The sequence below is a fragment of the Sus scrofa genome, chromosome 17 (assembly GCF_054392235.1).
Source record: "Sus scrofa isolate SSC_HxYL_T2T_F1_AM1 chromosome 17, Sscrofa_HxYL_maternal_Yorkshire_Landrace_v2.0, whole genome shotgun sequence".
Taxonomy (NCBI): domain Eukaryota; kingdom Metazoa; phylum Chordata; class Mammalia; order Artiodactyla; family Suidae; genus Sus; species Sus scrofa.
Window position 1 is genome coordinate 65,609,847 of NC_139399.1, and position 20,076 is coordinate 65,629,922.

Consider the following 20,076-nt stretch of genomic DNA (forward strand, 5'->3'; position numbering starts at 1 on the left):
GCTCCAAAATAACGAATAACCACTTTCCCAAGGCATGACAGATGCAATCTTAAGTTCTAGCAAGTTTCTATAATCAAGTTTAAGCTGCCCGAGTGTGACTCTGTGCCTGGGAGACGGCAGGATGTCTCTAAGAGGATTTAGTGGGACTCGAGAAAGCTTACCCAGCGGGAGAAGCCTTTGCCACACCTGGGGCATTCGTAAACAGTTGGGATGAAATTTGTATCGTGGTACTTCTTGAGGTGAACATTTAGAAGCTGCTTCTGTCGGAAACATTTGTCGCAGGAGAGGCAGGCAAATGGCTTCTCTCCGGTGTGGGTACGGACATGAACGGTCATGTGACGTTCCTGGGAGGGAAGGGGAGGAAAGCAAGTGGCTTAGGTCTTGACCGGAGTTTCTCAGTATCCAACATTATCTACTGTACACCTTTTTTTTTTCCTTCCTCCCCAAAGATGTGTGTACATTTTTAAGGGAAAACAAAGCGACTGCATCCTCGACACGGCACTCCGGGGGAAGCAGCGCGGTCCGGCCTCTAGGAAACCAGCTTTTACACGGCCCCTCCGTCAGGCCCCCACAGTCCTTCCCAGTGGGTCTGAGGTCCCACGGGGCGTGTGGCAGAATGAATGGGGCAGCAAAGCCATAACGGATTTCCCCTCCAAAAGACAACTCGTGTGTTTGCAGCCCCACTGCTGTAACTGTCCGCCGTGACCCGAGTTTATGAAGAGCAGATGGCACCTGCAGACTTGAAAACCTATGGTTAGAGTTTCCCTTCATCGGACCCGTGGGGTCGGAAGGATGTTATGCATCTAAATGCTTCCCCCTCCTTCCCGATGGTCTTCTAACAAATCTTCATATGGAGGGAAAGGCATAGGGGTGAACATTGCTGTTCTTAATAAAAAAAAAAAACAAAAAAAACAAAAAATTTTTTGTTTGTTTTTTGTCTTTTTGCCATCTCTTGGGCTGCTCCTGCGGCATATGGAGGTTCCCAGGCTAGGGGTCTAATCGGAGGTGTAGCCACCTGCCTACACCAGAGCCACAGCAACACGGGATCCAAGCCTGTCTGCAACCTACACCACAGCTCACGGCAACGACGGATCGTTAACCCACTGAGCAAGGGCAGGGACCGAACCCGCAACCTCATGGTTCCTAGTCAGATTCGTTAACCACTGCGCCACGACGGGAACTCCAGAAACACCAGAAATTTTAACGAAGATTTATATGAGCAAATCATTTGTGGAATCAGGACAAAAAGATACAGAAATAAAAGGCCTGATTTTTCCGATGAACTACTTGGCTGCTTCTGCATCACCACGAATACCCTACTTGACAGTGTTTCTTCCAGGCGCCCTCCTCTCGTGAAAAACACTTGCCTCCTCCGCTCGCACCTTTCATCTCGTCCCTCCCTCCCAGGTAAGCATCCCCTGGTCTCCTGCGGGAGTCAAGGTCAATCCCGGGAAGCCTGCTTTGGGTGCAGGACCAAAGTGGTTCAGTGCCCCCAGCAGTGCTCTGGCCTCCAGGTACTGTCTGCTATCTGCTCCCCCAAACACCTGCGGGGCTTTATCTCCCCGACCCCCCCACCTCCCCCATCCAGTCTCATCCATCTTCCTGGAAGTCCTTCTAGTTTATTTAAGCAAATTTGAGCCTTGGACCTCAGAACAGTCTGATGCTCAAAATCTGCAAGAAAAGCTCTCTTTTATTCACAGCACATACTATTTATGGTCCACACTTTGTAAACACAATAAGCACTGATTTCCACCCCCCCACTCCCCCACCCCGCCACCGTGACCAGTGGCGAAACAGTCACAGCAGCACACAATGCTTCCAAGCAGCAGTTCAGTTCAACTTCTGGTCTTAGGACCTGTCATACTCTTTAAAAAAAAAAAAAATCACTGATGACTCCAAGACAGTCTTGTTTAGGGGAGTGAGCTCTATTAATAATGACTGCTTGAGAAGTCACTTAAGAAATTTAAAAATATTAAAAAATGCTTATCGGTTCCTTTAATAGCAACAAATCAACTACATGTTAACATATTTCTGCAAACATCTATTAGCTATTTTCTAAAACAAAAAAATTAATGTCTGGCCTCATGTATACGATTGCCAGTTAAAACACAGGCTCTTTGGAACATACTTCCATACGAAAGCATATGCAGTTTATCTGAAATTCAAATTTAACTGGTCATCCTCCATTTTTTTTAAATTAAGTTTTTTTTTTAATTAATTAATTAATTAATTTTTGTCTTTTTGCCATTTCTTGGGCTGCTCTCGTGGCATATGGAGGTTCCCAGGCTAGGGGTCCAATCGGAGCTGGAGCCACCAGCCTACGCCAGAGCCACAGCAACACGGGATCCGAGCCGCGTCTGCGACCTACACCGCAGCTCACGGCAATGCTGGATCGTTAACCCACTGAGCAACGGCAGGGACCGAACCTGCAACCTCATGGTTCCTAGTCGGATTCGTTAACCACTGCGCCACGACGGGAACTCCTCCATTTTTTATTTCAAGGTCCGGCAGCCTTATGAAAAGAAAACAGCTTGTGCCTTTGGTCTGCTGGAGTTTGGCGTAGCTAAACCAGATGAAGAAAACGTTCTCTCCCAGATACGTCATTGGAAAGGGGGGCAGCATGTGTACAGGGTTTTCAAACCATTGTGGATATTCTTCTCTGACAGTATACCAAAATTCAACATGTGGCAATTTCTTAAAAGTTGGTTAAAAGGTGGAATCCAAAACCATACCAAAGACGACTCTGGAGCTCCGTTACATTCAAATCTACAGAGTTATCTTGTACTTTGAATGGGTCTTCACACGTGCATGATGCGCTCAGCGGTAGGTGGGTTATTTGGGAAACATCAGTTAACTGAGTTAGGAAGGGCTTCTAAGTGTTGAATACGTATTATAAAAACCTGTTTTCTTAAAACCACTCCAGTCTCATCAGAACAGTCTTTAGGTACTAGAAAGCCGTCAGGCTCGTGCGGGGGGAGGTAGCTTTCCCCCAGTTCTAAGTCTAATCTCCTCTTGAAAGTGCACACTGTTTCCTGGGCAACACATTTTCCTTGAAGTGACCAGATCAGTTTGTGCGCTTTCACGAAAATGTCTATTAAATATTCAGTAATGGAATAAGCAGAGTTTGTCAGTGGTCCTTTCAAGTAAAAACAGTGATTTATGAAAAAGTGGCTAGTTGAGCTGGCAACTCAAAAAAAAAATAATAATCCCATGGGTTCCAGACGCCCATCGGGCTTTGGAGGACAGTGGTCGGGGCTGTAGGTCAAGGTCCTAGCTCACCCCACAGACTATTAAAAAGGTGAGTATTCAAGGTCAAGATGGAATAAAGTTAATTCTTTTTCTTTTGGCTGCACCAGAAGCCTATGGAAGTTCCCGGACCAGGGATTGAATCTGAGCTGCTACTGTGACCTAGGCCATAGTTGCAGCAATGCTGGATCCTTAACCTGCTGCACCACAGTGGCAATTCCTAAAGCCAACAACTTTCACTGCTTTCTCAGGAACATTCTTTTGTGTGTGTGTGTGTGTGTGTGTGTGTGTTTTGTCTTTTTAGGGCTGCACCCATGGCATATGGAGGTTTCCAGGCTAGGGGTCTAATTGGCGCTATAGCTGCTGGCCTACACCACAGCCATAGCAACACCAGATCCTTAACCCACTGAACGAGGCTAGGGATCAAACCTGAAACCTCATGGTTCCTAGTTGGATTCACTTCCACCGTGCCACGAGGGGAACGCCTCAAGGACATTCTTGAGTCAAACTGCCCTTGCTTTTTGCCACCAGTGCATGAAGGACAAGAAGGAAGTGGTCCTGCTTGGTGTGGCTGTTTTGATTCATGTTAAGGCAGCTCCACTGCTTTTGCACCATCACTGCCAACATCACATAGCGCGAAAGGGGCAAATAATGTGCTGCCATTATCACTAATGAATGACAGTGATTTTGATCTTGTGATCCTGGTTGGTTTCAGGGACCTTTAGGGGTCTTTGAACCACACTTCTGAACCACCCTTTCAGAACAGCTGCTTTAAACGCTCAGCTGCTCCCCAAAGTGCCTAAAACAGTACCTGCTTGCAGGCGTAGCTGCAGTGTTCACACTTGAACCTCTTCTCGTTTTTATGAGTTTTCTGGTGCTGAATGAGAGCGTAGCGCTCGTGGAAGGTGGCAGAACAGTAGCGGCACTTCATCTCGGCAGCTTTGTACGTGTGCAGGTTGCGTAAATGGACACCTAAAACAGTTACAGAGTATCTTACAGGAGAAAAGCATCCCCCCTCCCCACATTGGGTTTTTTCAGCCTTGGCAGTGCAGGCAGACCTTGGAGATAACGGCAGGTCCTTTCCAGACCATCACGAAAATTCAAATAAAGTGGGGCACACGGATTTTCTCCAGTGCATACGAAATGTATGTTTATGCTGTATTGTAATCAATTAAGCATGTAATAGCGTTATGTCTGAAAACAAGGTACATACTTTCATTCAAAAATACTTTACGGCTAAACAAAGCTAATCACTCTCTGAGCCTTTAGCAGATTAGAAGCCCGTTGCTGGAGGGTCTGAAAGATTGTGTGAGATTTACCAATGTGTGGCACAGAGGCAACGCGTGAGCAAATGCTGTTGGAAAAATGGTGCCGACAGATTTGCTCCATGCAAGGTTGCTGCAAACCTTCAATTTGTAAAAAACGCAGGATCTGAGAAGCGTAACAAAGCAAAGCGCAACAAAACAAGGTCTGCCTGCATTAACCCTTGACGCTAGTTCCTTCTTGGGTGAGGCGGGCTGTCCTGTGCAGGATGTTTAGCAGCATTTCTGGCCTCCAGCCCTAGTGCCAGCAGCATCCTTTCCTCCCCACGTGTGACCCCCAAAGTGCCTGCAGATACTGCCAAATGTCTCTGGGGGTAACACCATTCTCAGCTAAAATCGCTGCTCTAAATGACGCATACTGGCATCTCATTTTACCTTTTTTTCTGCAGCCGGCAGAAGTTCCTGGCCAGGGATCAAACCCATGCCACAGCAGCGACTCGAGTCTCAACAGTGACAACGCTGAGTCCTTAACTGCCAGGCCACCAGGGAACTCCTTTACATTCCTTCCCATGAACCTTATAGAAAGTAGAGCATCTTGGACCTGACGTGTTTGTCTACCAAAGCATTTGGAGAACCTGACAGCGTGAGCGGGTTTTTAGGATAAGGTGAAGATGGTTTTACGTAACGAAGACAGAACCTCTCCATTTGAATTTAAAACATGGCCAGACATCCTGTTAGTCAATGCTCTGTTTCCTCCCTCTGTGAGAATCGACAGGCACCCTCTGGGATAATTTCTGCTCAACTGCGTCGAAAGCACGGTGGTGTGGGGATCCTTTATGGAAGAGGCCAAACAGAAATCCACACCGGCAGGGCGGAAGTGCACCCCTGACCCACGTGGTCGCATAAAGAGCCTGACAGGAAGGAAGCCTCATTAGCCAGTTTACAAAGCATCTTATGGGGCAGGTGGACAGCATCACCTACTCGGACGGGACAGAGCCTGCATCTCTTGGTCGTGCTGACAAATACATCCCTTTGGGGCATCTGGATTGGACCCTGCAAGGGTCCCCAGGGCTGTCTTCTGCAACTGACAAATGTTTTGGATGAAAAAGAAAAGTGAGGTTTCATTAAACACCTTTATCTGTTCAGAGAGGGTTCCAAAACCAGTGCCTCTCATCTCCAGAATTTCTCTGGGCAAACGGGGGACTCTGTTTTTGCCAATGTATTTTGAGTGTCCACGTTACGTATCGTGGAAAGAGATCAGGGAAAGTGAGAGGCCAGGAGCCCGGAAACCACAGAGGGGCTGGTTCCCTCACGGTCACCGCTGGTTTACAATCCCAGCTCCTTGTCTGCCCTCTGAGTCCCTCACGTGCCTGGAACCGCAGGGAGCATTCACCGGGTCACACTGTGTACTTCATGTCATGTGACGGGGGCTCTTTGAAGCAAGTTCCTCCTGGGAAGAACCAGGTCTTGCTTCTTACTATGCACCCTCAGCTCCCAGAACCTTAAGAAAAGTTTGCTGAGGACATTAAGAAAGAGTCAGTCGGTCACCAGGCCACCTCCCGGGGCCCTGATCACCGGGCTCTGAACATCTCACTCTCTTGTCTCTGATTCCCTTCATCATCTGTAAAAACGGGCCCACTATGGAATAACATAACATCCCTGAAAGCCCCTTCGGAGCGCAAAGGCTGGTGAGAGCGCACCCGTGTGCCTGGACCCATCCCGGGCTGAACCCTGAAACTGCACTTACGCTATCTGGCCACAGGATGGCACTGCAGGACCCCTGGAAAAAAACCGGGTGCTGTTCCTACAGCCTGCTGCCTCCCCCAGAGTCAGGCCCAGGGCGCCGCCTGTTTCCCAGGAAGAGGTGCACACGGGGCAGCCACAGGAGACACTCACGCAGGTCGCTCTTCCTCGCGATGATGGTGTCACAGTGCGGACACTGGTATTTGGGGACGTTCTCACTGTGCTTCTGCAGGACGTGTATTTTCATGGTCCCGCTCTGGGTGAAGCGCGCGTGGCAGATGTGGCATTCGTAGGGCTTCTCACCTGGAATACGGATGATAATGATGACACACACCCCTGCCGCCAAAGGGCTTCACCCCAAGATCCCTGATGCACCCCCAAGGACCGCTGAAGCTGAAAGCTTTTCTTTCCCCCAAGACCCCCTGCCCCCATCAACCCCTTTCTCGTGGTGTAACCCCTGGGTGAGTGCCCGGTTCCTAAATCAAGCCCAACAGCGGGCCATCCAGATGTGTGGACAGCGGTCCAGGTGGGCGACTCTTCTAACATCCAGTGGCGACTCCTGGCTCAACACCAATCCCTAGTTCCCACCCTGGCGGGAGGAACCCAGGAGCGGACACAAGCACAGTCCTTCCACAGCAACCACACACAGAGTCAGCGCGCTTGGAAGCCAGCACGCTTTGTTCTACATTTTGCCTTAAAGTCGAAGGATGAATTTTGGCATCAACTTTTAAAAACCTGGGAAGCCTATGGGAACAAATAGGTGAAGGTTTTTACTTGTTATGGGGAGGTTGCCAAGCAGTATTTATTTAATTTTTAAATTATCCTTCTTCTAATTTTTCATTTTTTCTTTTCTCGGCTGTACGAAAGGCATGTGGAAGTTCCCAGGCCAAGGACTGAATCTGAGCCACAGCTGTGACCTACACTACAGCTGATCCTTAACCTGGTGTGCCACAGGGGGAACTCCCCCACGTGGTATTTCTGTGCCGTGTTTATGTGCTGAATTATGCTTCCTTAACACTAAATAAATGCAAAGATGCAGATCAATTGATGCCTGTGTCAACCTTTTTTTTTTTTTTTTTTTTTTTTTTTTGTCTTTTTGCCTTTCCTAGGGCCGCACCCACAGCATATAGAGGTTCCCAGGCTAGGGGTCAAATCGGAACTGTACTTGCCAGTCTACACCACAGCCACAGCCATGCAGGATCTGAGTGGCGTCTGTGACCTACACCACAACGCACAGCAATGCCGGATCCCTGACCCACCGAGCGAGGCCAGGGATCCAACCCGCAACCTCATAGTTCCTAGACGGATTTGTGAACCACTGCACCTCGAAAGTTCTCTGTGAGCGCTGCAAGGTCCCCTGTGACAAAGGAATGCTACCCTTTACTCACGTGGCCTTATGCATGCGACACTTGTACCTGAGTGTGTCCTCATGTGGCGTTTCAGCTTGTACGTGTCTTTGCTGGCGTAGCTGCACAGTGGGCACTGAAAGGGGCGTTCTCCCGTGTGGGAACGGATGTGGCGCTTCAATTTACTGGCCTAATACACAAATGAAAGGCAGTTAGGGCAACAGAGACTTCCTCCAACTTGGGGAGTCTCCAATGCACCAGCATCATCAAAGACACTTAAAGGAGCCCGCGTTCACACCCCCAGGAACACGCTACACCACTGCTTTTTCTTTCCGGCGGTGGCTGTTTTTCATCTGATGTGTGTTCAAGATCCTCGGGTGATAATGAGCAGTCAGTTCCAGAGACTCTCGTATCCAACGTCACTTGGCAAAGGAAAATGGAAAGCTTGCTGCTCAGTGCCACGCACGATTTTATTTCCATTTCTAAAGCAAAAGCCTCTCAATAGCTGCCAAGTTGAGAACATGCTGCAGAAGCATGGAGGCCAGAACGTTTTTGTTTTGCATAAACACAGACTCTTGAAACAGCAGCTCTTTAATGGACCAGCATCTGTCAGAGACGCCCCACACCTCCAAGTTCTGTGGACCCTAAATGGCACGGGGATGGAGGGGAAGCCTTGCCATTAAGCATAGGTTCTAGGAGTTCCCTGGTGGCTCAGCGGGTTAAGGATCTGGTGCGGTCACTCTTGCGGCTTGGGGCACTGCTGTGGCTTGGGTTCAATCCCTGGCCTGGGAACTTTGGCATGCCACGGGTGTGCCCCCCAAAAAAGAATAGATTCTAGGTGGTAGTAATTTCACTGCAAAAAGTTAACTTTTAAGTAGAAGAAACTATATTGTAACCTGATTAATTACGTGTCCTAGGCAATTAGCTAAAAGGCAGTCGCACCTCCCATTTGATCATTTTTTTGCTTCTTTTATTCCCTTCTAGAACTGTCCTTATTCTGCATTCACCTCTTCCAGGCCCTCATCTACCTTTAGCGGAACAGAGGGCATCCAGCATGCTTGGGCTACAGGTGTCGGAAAGCCCTCGCCTGCCCTGCTAGTCATCTCAGGAAGGTCCCTTCTGCCCAGTTCGCTGTGCCACAAGGACACACAAGCCTAAAGAACCTTCAAGAACAAATGGAAAACAAGATCTAAAGCAACAATTCGGCTCAGATTTTTTGAAGGAAAAGGGCTATTTCTGAGTATATCAGAAAGCAAAAGAAGAAGAGTTTTTAAAATTGTCACACGAAAGGTTCGAGACGGTGAGTGGTGTGAACGTTCAAAGGCTGCCGTGGGGAAACCGACTCAGGACGGCTCTGAAAGTGAGGTTCAGAGGCTGGTGTGATGTGCATTTCAGGGAGCTGAACCCCCCACCCATCCCCTGGGAGAGCAGACCAGCAGGACTGGAAGCTGCAAAGGACAGGGGTGAGGGCAGCAGCAGAGGGTCCAGGTGTCCAGGGCAACCCCCCACAGGCTGGGGGCAGACCGCCCACCCTGGGAGCTCTGTGTTGAGAATAGCCAGGACCCCTGCCAGAAGGTCCCCGCCAGGCGTCGGAGACTCAGATGGCTTCATTCTTTGATGCTCTCGCTGTGTGTTTTCATACTATAATCATGACCTTTAACTCAGATGAGAAAAGGTTTTTAAAAATAGTACGTGCAAAGAAAGATTTCTTGGAATCGAATCTGGACCCTGTCTGTGAAATTTCCTAGTTGATGAAACCTTGTTGCATCACTACCATATTTCAACTTCAGCCACCCCTTTCACTCAGTTTGGGCCTTTCCCAACGGGGCTCAAAATCCGGACCCAGCACGTGTCCCTCTAGATACTGGAGTCCCTCAGAAGTAACTAAGAAAAATGACATTGAAAATTAAAGGTACTGCTCTGCTGTCGTTTCACTGAGGGCACGCTAAGTCGGCAGAATGACATCAATCAAACAGGAAATGACCACGACACGTAACTGCAGGCTGGAAAGGTGGTCTCTGCCACTACGAGTGGACATGGCCGTGTCTAAACCTTCAAGGAAGGTGCTTTGTATCAAACCAAGGGCCAATGCGGAAAGCTCCGAACTTTCAGCAAAAATTCAGATGAAATCTATGTCATATGTTAGAGCAAATACATTTTTTTTTTTTTGGTCTTTTTAGGGCTGCACCTGCAGCATATGGAGGTTCCCGAGCTCGGGGGCCAATCAGAGCTGCAGCCTACACCACAGCCACTGCCAGGTCAGATCTGAGTTGCATCTGCGACCCACACAGCAGTTCATGGCAATGCCGGATCCTTAACCCACTAAGCAAGGCCAGCGATCAAACCCTCATCCTCATGGGTACTAGCTGGATTCTTAACCCGCTGAGCCACAACAGGAACTCCTGAGCAAAAACATCTTGCTTGTGTGGAACGAATGCTACCTAAAATGCTGGGCAGAACTTTTTTTTTTTTTTTTTTTTGTCTTATTGCTATTTCTTGGGCCACTCCCGTGGCATATGGAGGTTCCCAGGCTAGGGGTCCAATCAGAGCTGTAGCCGCCGGCCTACGCCAGAGCCACAGCAACGCGGGATCCAAGCCGCGTCTGCAATCTACACCACAGCTCACGGCAACGCCGGATCCTTAACCCACTGAGCAAGGGCAGGGACCGAACCCACAACCTCATGGTTCCTAGTTGGATTCGTTAACCACTGCGCCACGACGGGAACTCCAAGCGCAGAACTTTTGAACAAACACGAGAAGCACGTCTCAAGGACCACAGAGTATCTGCAATTTGTACACCTTTACCTATTGCTGTCACTAGTTGGTAATCGAACAGAAAAAGAAATCCTGTGTTTAAGTTTTAATGTAAAAAACAGAAGAAGCGTTATTTCCAGCATAGGGGCTGCAGGAAATTCTGCTGCTGGAGGAACTTACACATAACGTGTACAGCCCCTTCTCAAGAAGATGCTACCTGCAAGGGTGAACTTACTTCCACACTGGCGTATTTGCACATGGAACATTTAAAGGGTTTCTCGTGAGTGTGTTTATAACGTCTGTGCCGAACAAGCTCTCCGCTGGTGACAAACGCCATGTCACAGTCACCACACTTGTAGGGCCTGGTGCCTGAAAAACAATCACAGTTTATTCTTTTCAGCGTGATCGAACCACGTTTTCCTAGGGAACTGTACCTTATAAATGACAGTCTCAAAATGCTTTAAAAATGACAAAGAGGCTCTTTAAACCACAAATGCCCCAGAGGGATGTGAGAACAATTTTGCAACATTCAAGGTTTTTAACCAAAACGGAAGAAAAAAAGAGAAAACCAGAGTCTGAAACACGCGTTAGTTTAATAGGGAAAAAGGTGGGTTTGCGTGTGATCAGCCTCAACACTCTTCGTTCAAGGAGAACATCCCTCTGAGCAGTTTTACCTGTATGGGTGTTAATGTGATTTCGAAGCAGAGTAACGGTACGGAACGCTTTCAGGCAAAGGTGACACACGTGGGGCTTTTCACTGGTGTGCGTTTTCATATGACGATTAAAACTGGACATCCGAGAAGAGGTGAACACGCAGATGTCGCATTGGAAGGTTCGCTTTACTTCTGCAGGAAGGAGAGACAACGTTTATGCGGCTGGAAAAATCTTGCGGTAGGTGTTCACCTTCCATTTAATCACGTCAAACTGACCCAGCATGTCCCTTTCGTCCCCTCCTGTGGTACCCTCGCCAAAGACGCTCCATGCAAACGGCAAGCAAGACAGAGCGGGGTGGCTGCACGCACGGGCAAAACAGACTTAGACCAAAATCGTTACAAGGCGAATAAGAACATGATGTCATGATGAAAGAGTCAAACCATCAGGAAGCTGCAACAATTATAAACATACGAACACCTAATAATACATGTGCTTGAAGCAAACCCTGGTTTAAAGAAGTGAGACACAAATATTTTTAAAAAACAGAACAAATCATTTTCGAGGCCCTCATCTAAACAGCCCCTCCCGGAGAAGGCACCTGTCCTGGCTCTGAAGCACCTGCTCTTGTCTCCATCAGACCCCCAAGCCCCTCCCCTAACTTTGGGGTTGCAAACTAGAGAGCAGACGGGGCCTGAACTTCCATGTAAGTGCACAGCCCTCTGAAAGGAGCATCTTTCCTAGCTTTTAAAAGCATCTGGGTGCAAGACGCAACACTCTTGGATTGGATTCACGAAACAGGACACTGGTTCAAAATTTCTCCCATTTCCTGACATTCCGAAAGCAACGAAGTCCACCCCTGAAAACATCCATGGCCAGCTCGTTCCCCTAAAGGAAACCCACAGCCCTGCGGTGGGCAGAGTCTCTGAGCCCACATGCACTGGCCTACCCTTTGTCTTTTTCTGACTGTGTGTCTCGTCGGCTTTTTCAACAGGCGCTTCGCCCGCTGCAGGATGTGTCTCTGGTTCGTCCACGGTGAAGTTTGAAATTGTCAGAACAATCTCGTCTCTTCCTTCCTCTCCCGGCCTCGCTTCCACAAGAAAAAACTGCTCTTCTGCTTTTTCGCTGAGTCCTCCTTCCACCAGGAGCTGTTCCTCCTTCTGACCTGTGTCCAGCTAATAAACAAGAGGAAGTATTCACACAAATACAAGACTCTCAATTACAGCCCAATTCAAAGCTTCACCTTGATGAAGCCGTAAAATCCATGGAGAAAAACAAAAATTAAAGAAGCACAGAGATGCTCCACAGCAGCCAAAGTGCTTATGCCATGTTTATTAAGCACCAAGACCTTGGGTGGCAAAACATGACACTATTTAGACACCAATGCACCTTACAGTGTTCTAAGTGCTGTAACTTTTTAGACTCTTCAAAGGCAACACGAGGTCCCCCAGGATTTTCCTGGGAAACATTTTTATTACGTTTAATTTTATTTTTTTATGTTTATTTTTTTGTCTCTTGTCTTTTGAGGGCCACACCCACGGCATATGGAGGCTCCCAGGCTAGGGGTCCAATTGGAGCTATCGCCTCCAGCCTACACCACAGCCACAGCAACGCCAGATCCGAGCCACGTCTGTGACCTACACCACAGCTCACGGCAATGCCGGGATCCTTAACCTGCTGAGCGAGGCCAGGGATTGAACCTGCAACCTCATGGTCCCTAGTCAGATTCGTTGCCGCTGCACCACGAGGGGAACTCCTACGATGTTTAATTTTAAATTGCAAATTTAAAACTGCCTGGCCATACATAATGCTGCACAAAGGGCAATTCTATTTTTTTTTTTTTTTTCTTTTTAGGGCCTCAACCGCAGCATATGGAAGTTCCCAGGCTAGGGGTTGAATCGGAGCTGTAGCTGCCAGCCTACACCACAGCCACAGCAACGTGGGATCTCAGCCGTGTCTGCGACCTACACCACAGCTCACAGGAATGCCGGATCCTTAACCCACTGAGTGAGACCAGGGATGGAGCCGGAGTCCTCATGAATCCTAGTCGGGTTCGTTAACCTCTGAGCCACGAAGGGAACTCCCAAGGGCAATCCTAAAAAATAGTTTTCTGCCCCCCCCATTCTATGAAAACTAGCTGTACCTTAATGGATTCAGTGCTTCCTGCCAGGCTCACGGCAGACGGACAGTCTTCACCAGGAGGAGTCGCATTCTCCTCCAGAACCTGAAACTGCAGCCTCTCCAGCTCTGGCATCGAGTACACCTCTTCCTGGATGCTAATGGCCACACACTGGTGCAGGCTCTGCTGGGACCCCTCGCCAAGCCACACCAGCGACGGCAGCCCACTCCCGGCCGGCTGCACCCCCACCTGCCCCTCCTCCAGCCAGCCGAGCTCCTGCAGCGCCCCATCTTCCGAGGTGAAGTGCACCGTTTGCAGGGTCACGATGTGCTTCTCGTTGTCCTCGGGGGTGGCCAGCACCAGCTCCAGCTCCTCCTCCTGGATGTTGGTCTGGAGGGCCCCATGGGTGCTCCCAGCCTCCAGCTCTGCAGAGCCTGGGTGACCCTTCACTCTGCACACCCCATCTTCTTTCTGCTCCTCCTCCAGGACTTTTTCTAGCATCAGCTCGGGTTCTTTGATTTGGGTGAACTGCTTGGGCACGACAGAGAGCTCGGCCCCTGCCATTACGACCTGGCCTGTTGAGGAAAGAAGCAAGCCTTCTGGGTGGGCACAGTGGGGACTGGGTCTAGCAGGCTCACGGGGTACGGATCAAGGTCTGACCAAGTTCCAGTCCCAAAAAACTACAGGCCTCAGAGGGGTCTGGACTAAGTTAACTCAGTCTCTGCCAAGTGGCGGGTGAGCCTAGGCAGGATTTAGGCCAAAGCAGGTGTTTGTTCAGAAGATTCTAGAACCAACACCTTTGGGCCTGAGCAGGCTTCTGGAAAATGCACATTGCAGGCCTAAAAGGCTTGGGTCTGGGCAGCCTTTCAGCAAATGTACCTCCTGGGCTTAGCAGGCTTGGCCCTAAGCTGGTTTTTAGCAAATGCACATTCTGGGCCTAGAGGGGGCCACCAGCCCATAATTTCAGATCGAGTACCCTTTGAGCCTCGGAAATGTTTGGCTTAGAGCCTCTACCCATGCAGTCTTGGCCAGACAGGTTCAGGCCAAGCACGCGCCCCTTCCAGGCCTGGGACACCCCTACCCTCCTAGCCCCTCCCTGGCCCAGCCCCTCCCCGCCACCCGCCAGAACCTTTCCCGCCAGCTGCCCACGGGGCCCACGCCGACGGCCACGCGGAGCAGCTCCCGCCCTGCAGGAGGCTAAGGTCTGGTCCCTTGGGGCGGCCCCTCACCCGGGAGGCGTGGCCTGGGCGCCTGGCCCGCCCTGGCCCGGTGGGCTCCGCCTCGTGCCGCGTGCTGCAGGCCACAGCCGCCACCAGCCGCCTGGGCGCGAGGGTCTGGGATAGCAGTGCGCAGGTGCAGGGCGGGAAAAGGGGGGGGCGGCGTGTAAGGGGCGGGGCTCGGGGGAGGGGGCGATAACAGATGCTGGGGGTGGAGGAGAGGAGGTGAGAGCTGCGAGGAGTGCTGAGGGAGCGTGGGGTAGGGGTGGATAAAGAGGGGAGTGGAGGGGACCTGCAGGGGGCGCTGAGGCCTGGGGGGAGTGGAAGGGGACCTGCAGGGGGCACTAAGACCTGAGGGGGGCGTGGATGAGGGGGAGTGGAGGGGACCTGCAGGGGGCGCTGAGATCTGGGGGGTGGGGAAGGTGGGGGAGAACTGAAGGGGCGCTGAGACCTGACGGGAGTGGAGGGGGACCTGCAGGGGGCGCTGAGACCTGGGGGGAAGGTGGGGGAGGGGTGGGGAACTGAAGGGGGAGGTGAGACCTGGGGGGGAGTGGAGGAGGACGGAGGACCTGCAGGGGGCGCTGAGACTTGGGAGGGGATGGACGAGGGGGAGTAGAGGGGACCTGCAGGGGGTGCTGAGACCTGGGGGCAGGTGGGTGAGGGGGAGTAGAGGGGACCTGCAGGAGGCACTCAGACCTGGGGGGAGTGGAAGGGGACCTGCAGGGGGCACTGAGACTTGGGGGGAATGGATGAGGTGGGGGGGACCTGCAGGGGGCGCTGAAACCTGAGTGGGGTGGAATAGGGGGAGTGGAGAGGGACCTGCAGGGGGCGCTGAGATCTGGCGCGGGGGTGGGGGCAATGGATGAGGGGGAGTGGAGGAGGACCTGCAGGGGGCGCTGAGAGACCGTGGGTGCTGGGGATGGGTGCCGAGGGGAGTGGAGCGGGGGAGAGAACCAGCTGAACGAGGTTTTGAGAGATGGAGTGGGAGGAAGGAGGAGGCAGGAAGCCGTAGGAGGCTGCGGAGACTTGAGCGGGAGATGGATGGCGAGGAGACAGAGAGGGCGAGAGGAGACGGAGGGAGGGGGCGGACCATGGGGGGCGTGATGGAGGGTGGGAGGGGGCCCAGGAAGCGGGCAGGGGTGAGAAGTGGCCGTCGGTGGAGTCAAAGAAGTGGCAGGGCAGAAAGGGTGCGCGGTGGAGGAGACGCCAGGGGATGGAAGGGCGAGACGGGGAGGGCTGGAGACGGTGACCTGGGGCTGGGCCACCTGCGCAGCGGCCCCTCTCGCTCAGCTCCTTCGACGGTCTAGAAGTCTCTCCAAATCTTCTCCTGTAAGGCAGGTGCCAGGGCGGGAAAGCAAAGCGAGGAAGAAGCAGAGACGGGAGTGGGAGAGAAGGAGCCGTGACCTGAACCCATTCCCCGTCCCTGAATTGTTCCCCTTGAAGGGTTGCTCTGACTCGTAGGGGTTCACCTCAGGAAGTCCTTTTTAATGGAGGGAGTGATTTTGATGGTTTCGGGCAGGAATTGGGTCTCCAACTAGATACAAAATAAAGACAAGTCTGGAGACAATGGATGATTAAAGTCATCTGCAATTTGCTGATTTTTCTTTTTTTAAGGTATGATTTACAGTAATTCTGGGAAATGTCGGTGGGTTTTCACGTTTCAAATTTTTTCAGCAGTTTCATGAAGCCTTAATGAAATGTTGTTGGCTGATTGTTGGATGCTGGCGAACAAACAGACAAGAGAACCCACAGAAGGAAGCAGTCTTGGGGACCAGATTGGGATGGGCCTCGGGAACCCTCGAGGCGGGATGGCCTGTGGTTGGCCTGCCTGGCATGAGCACATCCACCAACAAACCAGCGATGGCCTCTTCTCCCATCCGTAGCCAGAGAACTCTCTGTCCTTCCAAATGCTTTCTCTGCGTCTGCCCATTCGTTCTCCACAGCCCCTTCTTGTCCCTCTGTGTATTTTTATCTCACATACTTGTGTATAGTACTTGTTCGAAAAAATTGTGGTGGTGGTTTTTTTAGGGCCACACCTGCAGCATGTGGAGGTTCCCAGGCTAGGGGTCAAATCGGAGCTGTAGCCGCCGGCCTACACCACAGTCACAGCAATGCCAGATCTGAGCCGCATCTGTGACCTACACCACAGCTCACGGCAACGCCGGATCCTTAACCCACTGAGCAAAGCCAGGTATCGAACCCAAAACCTCATGGTTCCTAGTTGGGTTTGTTTCTGCTGCACCACGATGAGAACACCCCCCCATTTTTTTTTTCATTTTTGATATTACAGAAGGTAGAACTAAATCCATTTTTTAAAGAAACTCATGTACTAGCAGTCAGGTGCTTGTTGGTTAAATTCTTGGATCACTAGTTTTAGCCTTGTGTCTGAGTTTCTATTATAGTATATGTGCTGTATGGGGAGAAGATAAATATTTGAAGGATTATAATAACTTCTTTTAAATTATTGAAATGAGGGCTCTCCCGTCGTGGCGCAGCAGAAACGAATCCAACTAGGAACCATGAGGTTGCAGTTTTGATCCCTGGCCTCGCTCAGTGGGTTAAGGATCTAGCATTGCCGTGAGCTGTGGTGTAGGTCGCAGATGTGGCTCAGATCTGGCATTGCTGTGGCTGTGGTGTAGGCCGGCAGCTGCAGCTCCGATTCCACCCCTAGCCTGGGAACCTTCATGTGCTGCAGGTTTGGCCCTACAAAAAAAGCAAAAAAAAAAAAAAAAAAAATCATTGAACTAAGTTTTGGGGCTGAACCATCATGACCTGTTTAGTTTCATCTAGGTTAATTTTGCATTATTGCCCTAACACTCATGCAGCTAGAAAGTTTTGCTGTGTTTATGTTATAAATTCATGTTTAGGAATCTCAAACACTAATTAAAAATACATTTAAAATTTTATTTTTTTTATTTATTTTGGCTGTGCCTGTGGCATGCGGAAGCTCCTGGGCCGGGGATCAAACCCTCACCACAGAAGTGACAACACTGCATCCTTAACCCCTAGGCTACCAGGGAACTCCAAAATCACGTTTTTTAAATTTATTTTTAAAAATTATTTCCTCCCCTTAAGACATTTTATTTCTTTATTTTTTTAAACTGTAATTGATTTTCAACACACCAATTTCTGCTGTACAGCAAAATGACTGAGTTATAAATATAAATATGTATATATATATATATATATATGCACACACACACATTCTTTTTTATACTCTTTTCCATCATGATCTGTCCCAGGAGATTGGATGTAATTCTGGTGTTATGACCAACTGTTGTTTACCCATTCTAAATGCAATAGTTTGCATCTACTAACCCCAGATTCCCCACCTACATTTTTTAAAAGAAAAGGAACGTAAAAAGGGGAGACTGAGGTAGACCTGGAGGGCAGAGAGGGGCGTTTCTGTCGTGGCTCCATGATTAACGAACCCAACTAGCATCCATGAGGACTCGGGTTTGATCCCTGGCCTCGCTCAGTGGGTTAAGGATCCGGTGTTGCTGTGAACTGTGGTATAGGTCACAGATGTGGCTTGGATCTGGTGTGGCTGTGGCTGGGGCTGTGGCCGGCAGCTACAGCTCCGATTCGACCCCTGGGAACCTCCATATGCCATGGGTGCAGCCCTCAAAAGCAAAAAAAAAAAAAAAAAAAAAAAAAGAGAGAGAGAGAGGGAGAGGGGGAGACAGGAGGGGAGGGACGAGCCACCTTGAGGGGAGAGGGGGGTGGGTGAGAGCCTCTAAAGAGGCAAAGCGGAGAAGACACGCCTGCAATTTTCCAGACTTCGAGGCTGACCTGGGGAGTTGCACCAAAGTTTGCATTTGTTTCCTTTGCTCTTCGAACCTTCCTGGAACTCACTGAAGAACCTCCCACTGAAGGATGTGTCCCTTTGGAGCCTCTGAGGGGCCTTCTTTCAGAAGGGGGAGGTGGGAGGGACAGCCCAGAAGGTTATTTTCAAGAGTGTCCGGGCACCCGCTGACCAGGGAAGCGGGGTGCCTTATGTGGGGGTCAGGCTGTCCTGTGCCGTGCAGGGCCCCCGAGGTGGCCCCAGCTAGGGCAGCCATCCTGGGCCAGGCTGCTGCCCTGGCCGTGCCTGGGGGTGGATTCAAAATGTGGGCGGCATTTGGAGCCCGCCTGTAGACCAGACTTGATCCTGAGGCCGTGGGCTTGCCTGGTGGCCCCTGGAAAAATCCAAAGTGTTGAGGCCTCATTTCAGCAAAGGATTCAGGGATGCAGGTGGCCAGTTGTCCCTTTCTCGTTGTCCGTGCAGCCTGAAATCACCCTGCCCTACCCCTGCCACAAACTCCCCCGAGTTCTTGGGGAGGATAATATCTGGGGGAGGTGGGGATGCCTCCAGGAAAAGATACTGGATTTCTGCAAAGAGGCCTTTGGAGCACAGGAGACTAGCAAAAGAACAGATGTGACTCAATTTCACCCCAAGAGTATGCGGAGCAGTTTCTACAAGTTTAACTCTTTATCCCTTGGGCATTCCCTTTGTGGCTCAGCAGAAATGAATCTGACTAGTATCCATGAGGATGTGGGTTCGATCCCTGGCCTCGCTCAGTGGATTAAGGATCTGGCATTGTTGTGAGCTGGGGTGTAGGTGGCAGATGCGGCTCGGATCTGGCATTGCTGTGGCTATGGCGTAGGCGGGTAGCTCCGATTGGACCCCAGCCTGGGAACCTCCATATGCCGCGGGTGCAGCCCTAAAAAAGACGGAACAACAACAACAAAAACCCTTCTCTATCTGTGTTTATGAGGGGTCAAGACAGAGCACGAGGCAAGTTGCTTGCATTTAGTCTAGAACGAAAAGCTCAATTAACTCCTGGGCCCACCACAGTCTTGTCAGGTTGAAACTCCCCAGATTGAGGTCAGTTGCCTCCCTTAGCTACCCCACACGTCTCCCCGGTCCCCGCTCCAGCCAGACCCATCTCCTAATTATCTCATGTGGCCGAGCCCGCGTCTCCTCTCACGCCTAGAACTTTGCACCTGGCTTTGCCCTTGTCGGCATCTGCAAGAGGGCTGGTGGCTAGAGCATCGCCCTCCTGAGACGGGCCAGCCAGCATGCTCTCCTGGAAGCAAGGCTGTTTCATCTCCTAAAGATGCTGGGGTTGGGACTGGCTGCCCTCGGGATCTTCCAGTGCCTGGGGTACGGCTGTCGGTCACCTGCCTCCTCCAGGTGACAGTGATGCTTACCAAGCTTTTTTGCCCAAGATAAATGACTTCTGTACAGTTGATGGCAGTTTACCTGTTGGGTTTCCTGGAAGACACCCTGAGCCCTGGCGCGCTGGCATTTTAGCATCATAGGCAGCATTGGGTTTTGGCTCCCCTGCAGTAGCGGCTTTGGATCAGCACGTGTGGCTCAGAGGAAAGACAGGTCCTGGCCAAGCGTACGGTGCTTATGAGGCAAAATGGCACAAGGGTAGGAGGCCACGTTAGTGCTTGGTTACAGAAGGTACATGTTCCAGTAGCTTCTGCTCAGCTTCACCTCCAAGGCCTGCTTTTGGCCCAGTGGGCAAGGGCTGTGGGGGGAGGGGCAGACATGATACAGAACACTGTTTGAAAATGTAAATCAATGATCCATATAAAAATATTTTGAGATCATAAATAAATGAACATCCTACAGGCCAGCAGTGAATGGAGCAGACCAGCAAGTGCCGTCATTGTCTTTGAAAATCACTCTCAGCCTGCTCCCTGCTTCCAGAGTGAGTGGCACGAGCCTTACCACTTAATTGGTCCCT

General features: G+C 50.7%; 1 protein-coding gene across 4 annotated transcripts in view; it reads right to left on the reverse strand.

Moving 5' to 3' along the window:
• The window catches only part of CTCFL (CCCTC-binding factor like), a 31,884-nt gene extending 17,190 nt beyond the window's left edge, over window positions 1–14,694 (reverse strand). The window contains exons 1-9 of one of the 4 annotated variants that reach the window (XM_085002515.1): window positions 14,351–14,694; window positions 13,146–13,696; window positions 11,952–12,177; window positions 11,026–11,196; window positions 10,587–10,720; window positions 7,667–7,787; window positions 6,405–6,554; window positions 4,058–4,218; window positions 162–344 (exon numbers count right to left, since the gene is read on the reverse strand). In XM_085002515.1, coding sequence (XP_084858641.1) covers window positions 162–344; window positions 4,058–4,218; window positions 6,405–6,554; window positions 7,667–7,787; window positions 10,587–10,720; window positions 11,026–11,196; window positions 11,952–12,177; window positions 13,146–13,685 — 1,686 coding nt within the window. In that variant the 5' untranslated portion in view covers window positions 13,686–13,696; window positions 14,351–14,694. 4 annotated transcript variants of the gene reach the window in all.
• Between the last annotated feature and the right edge of the window lie 5,382 nt (window positions 14,695–20,076).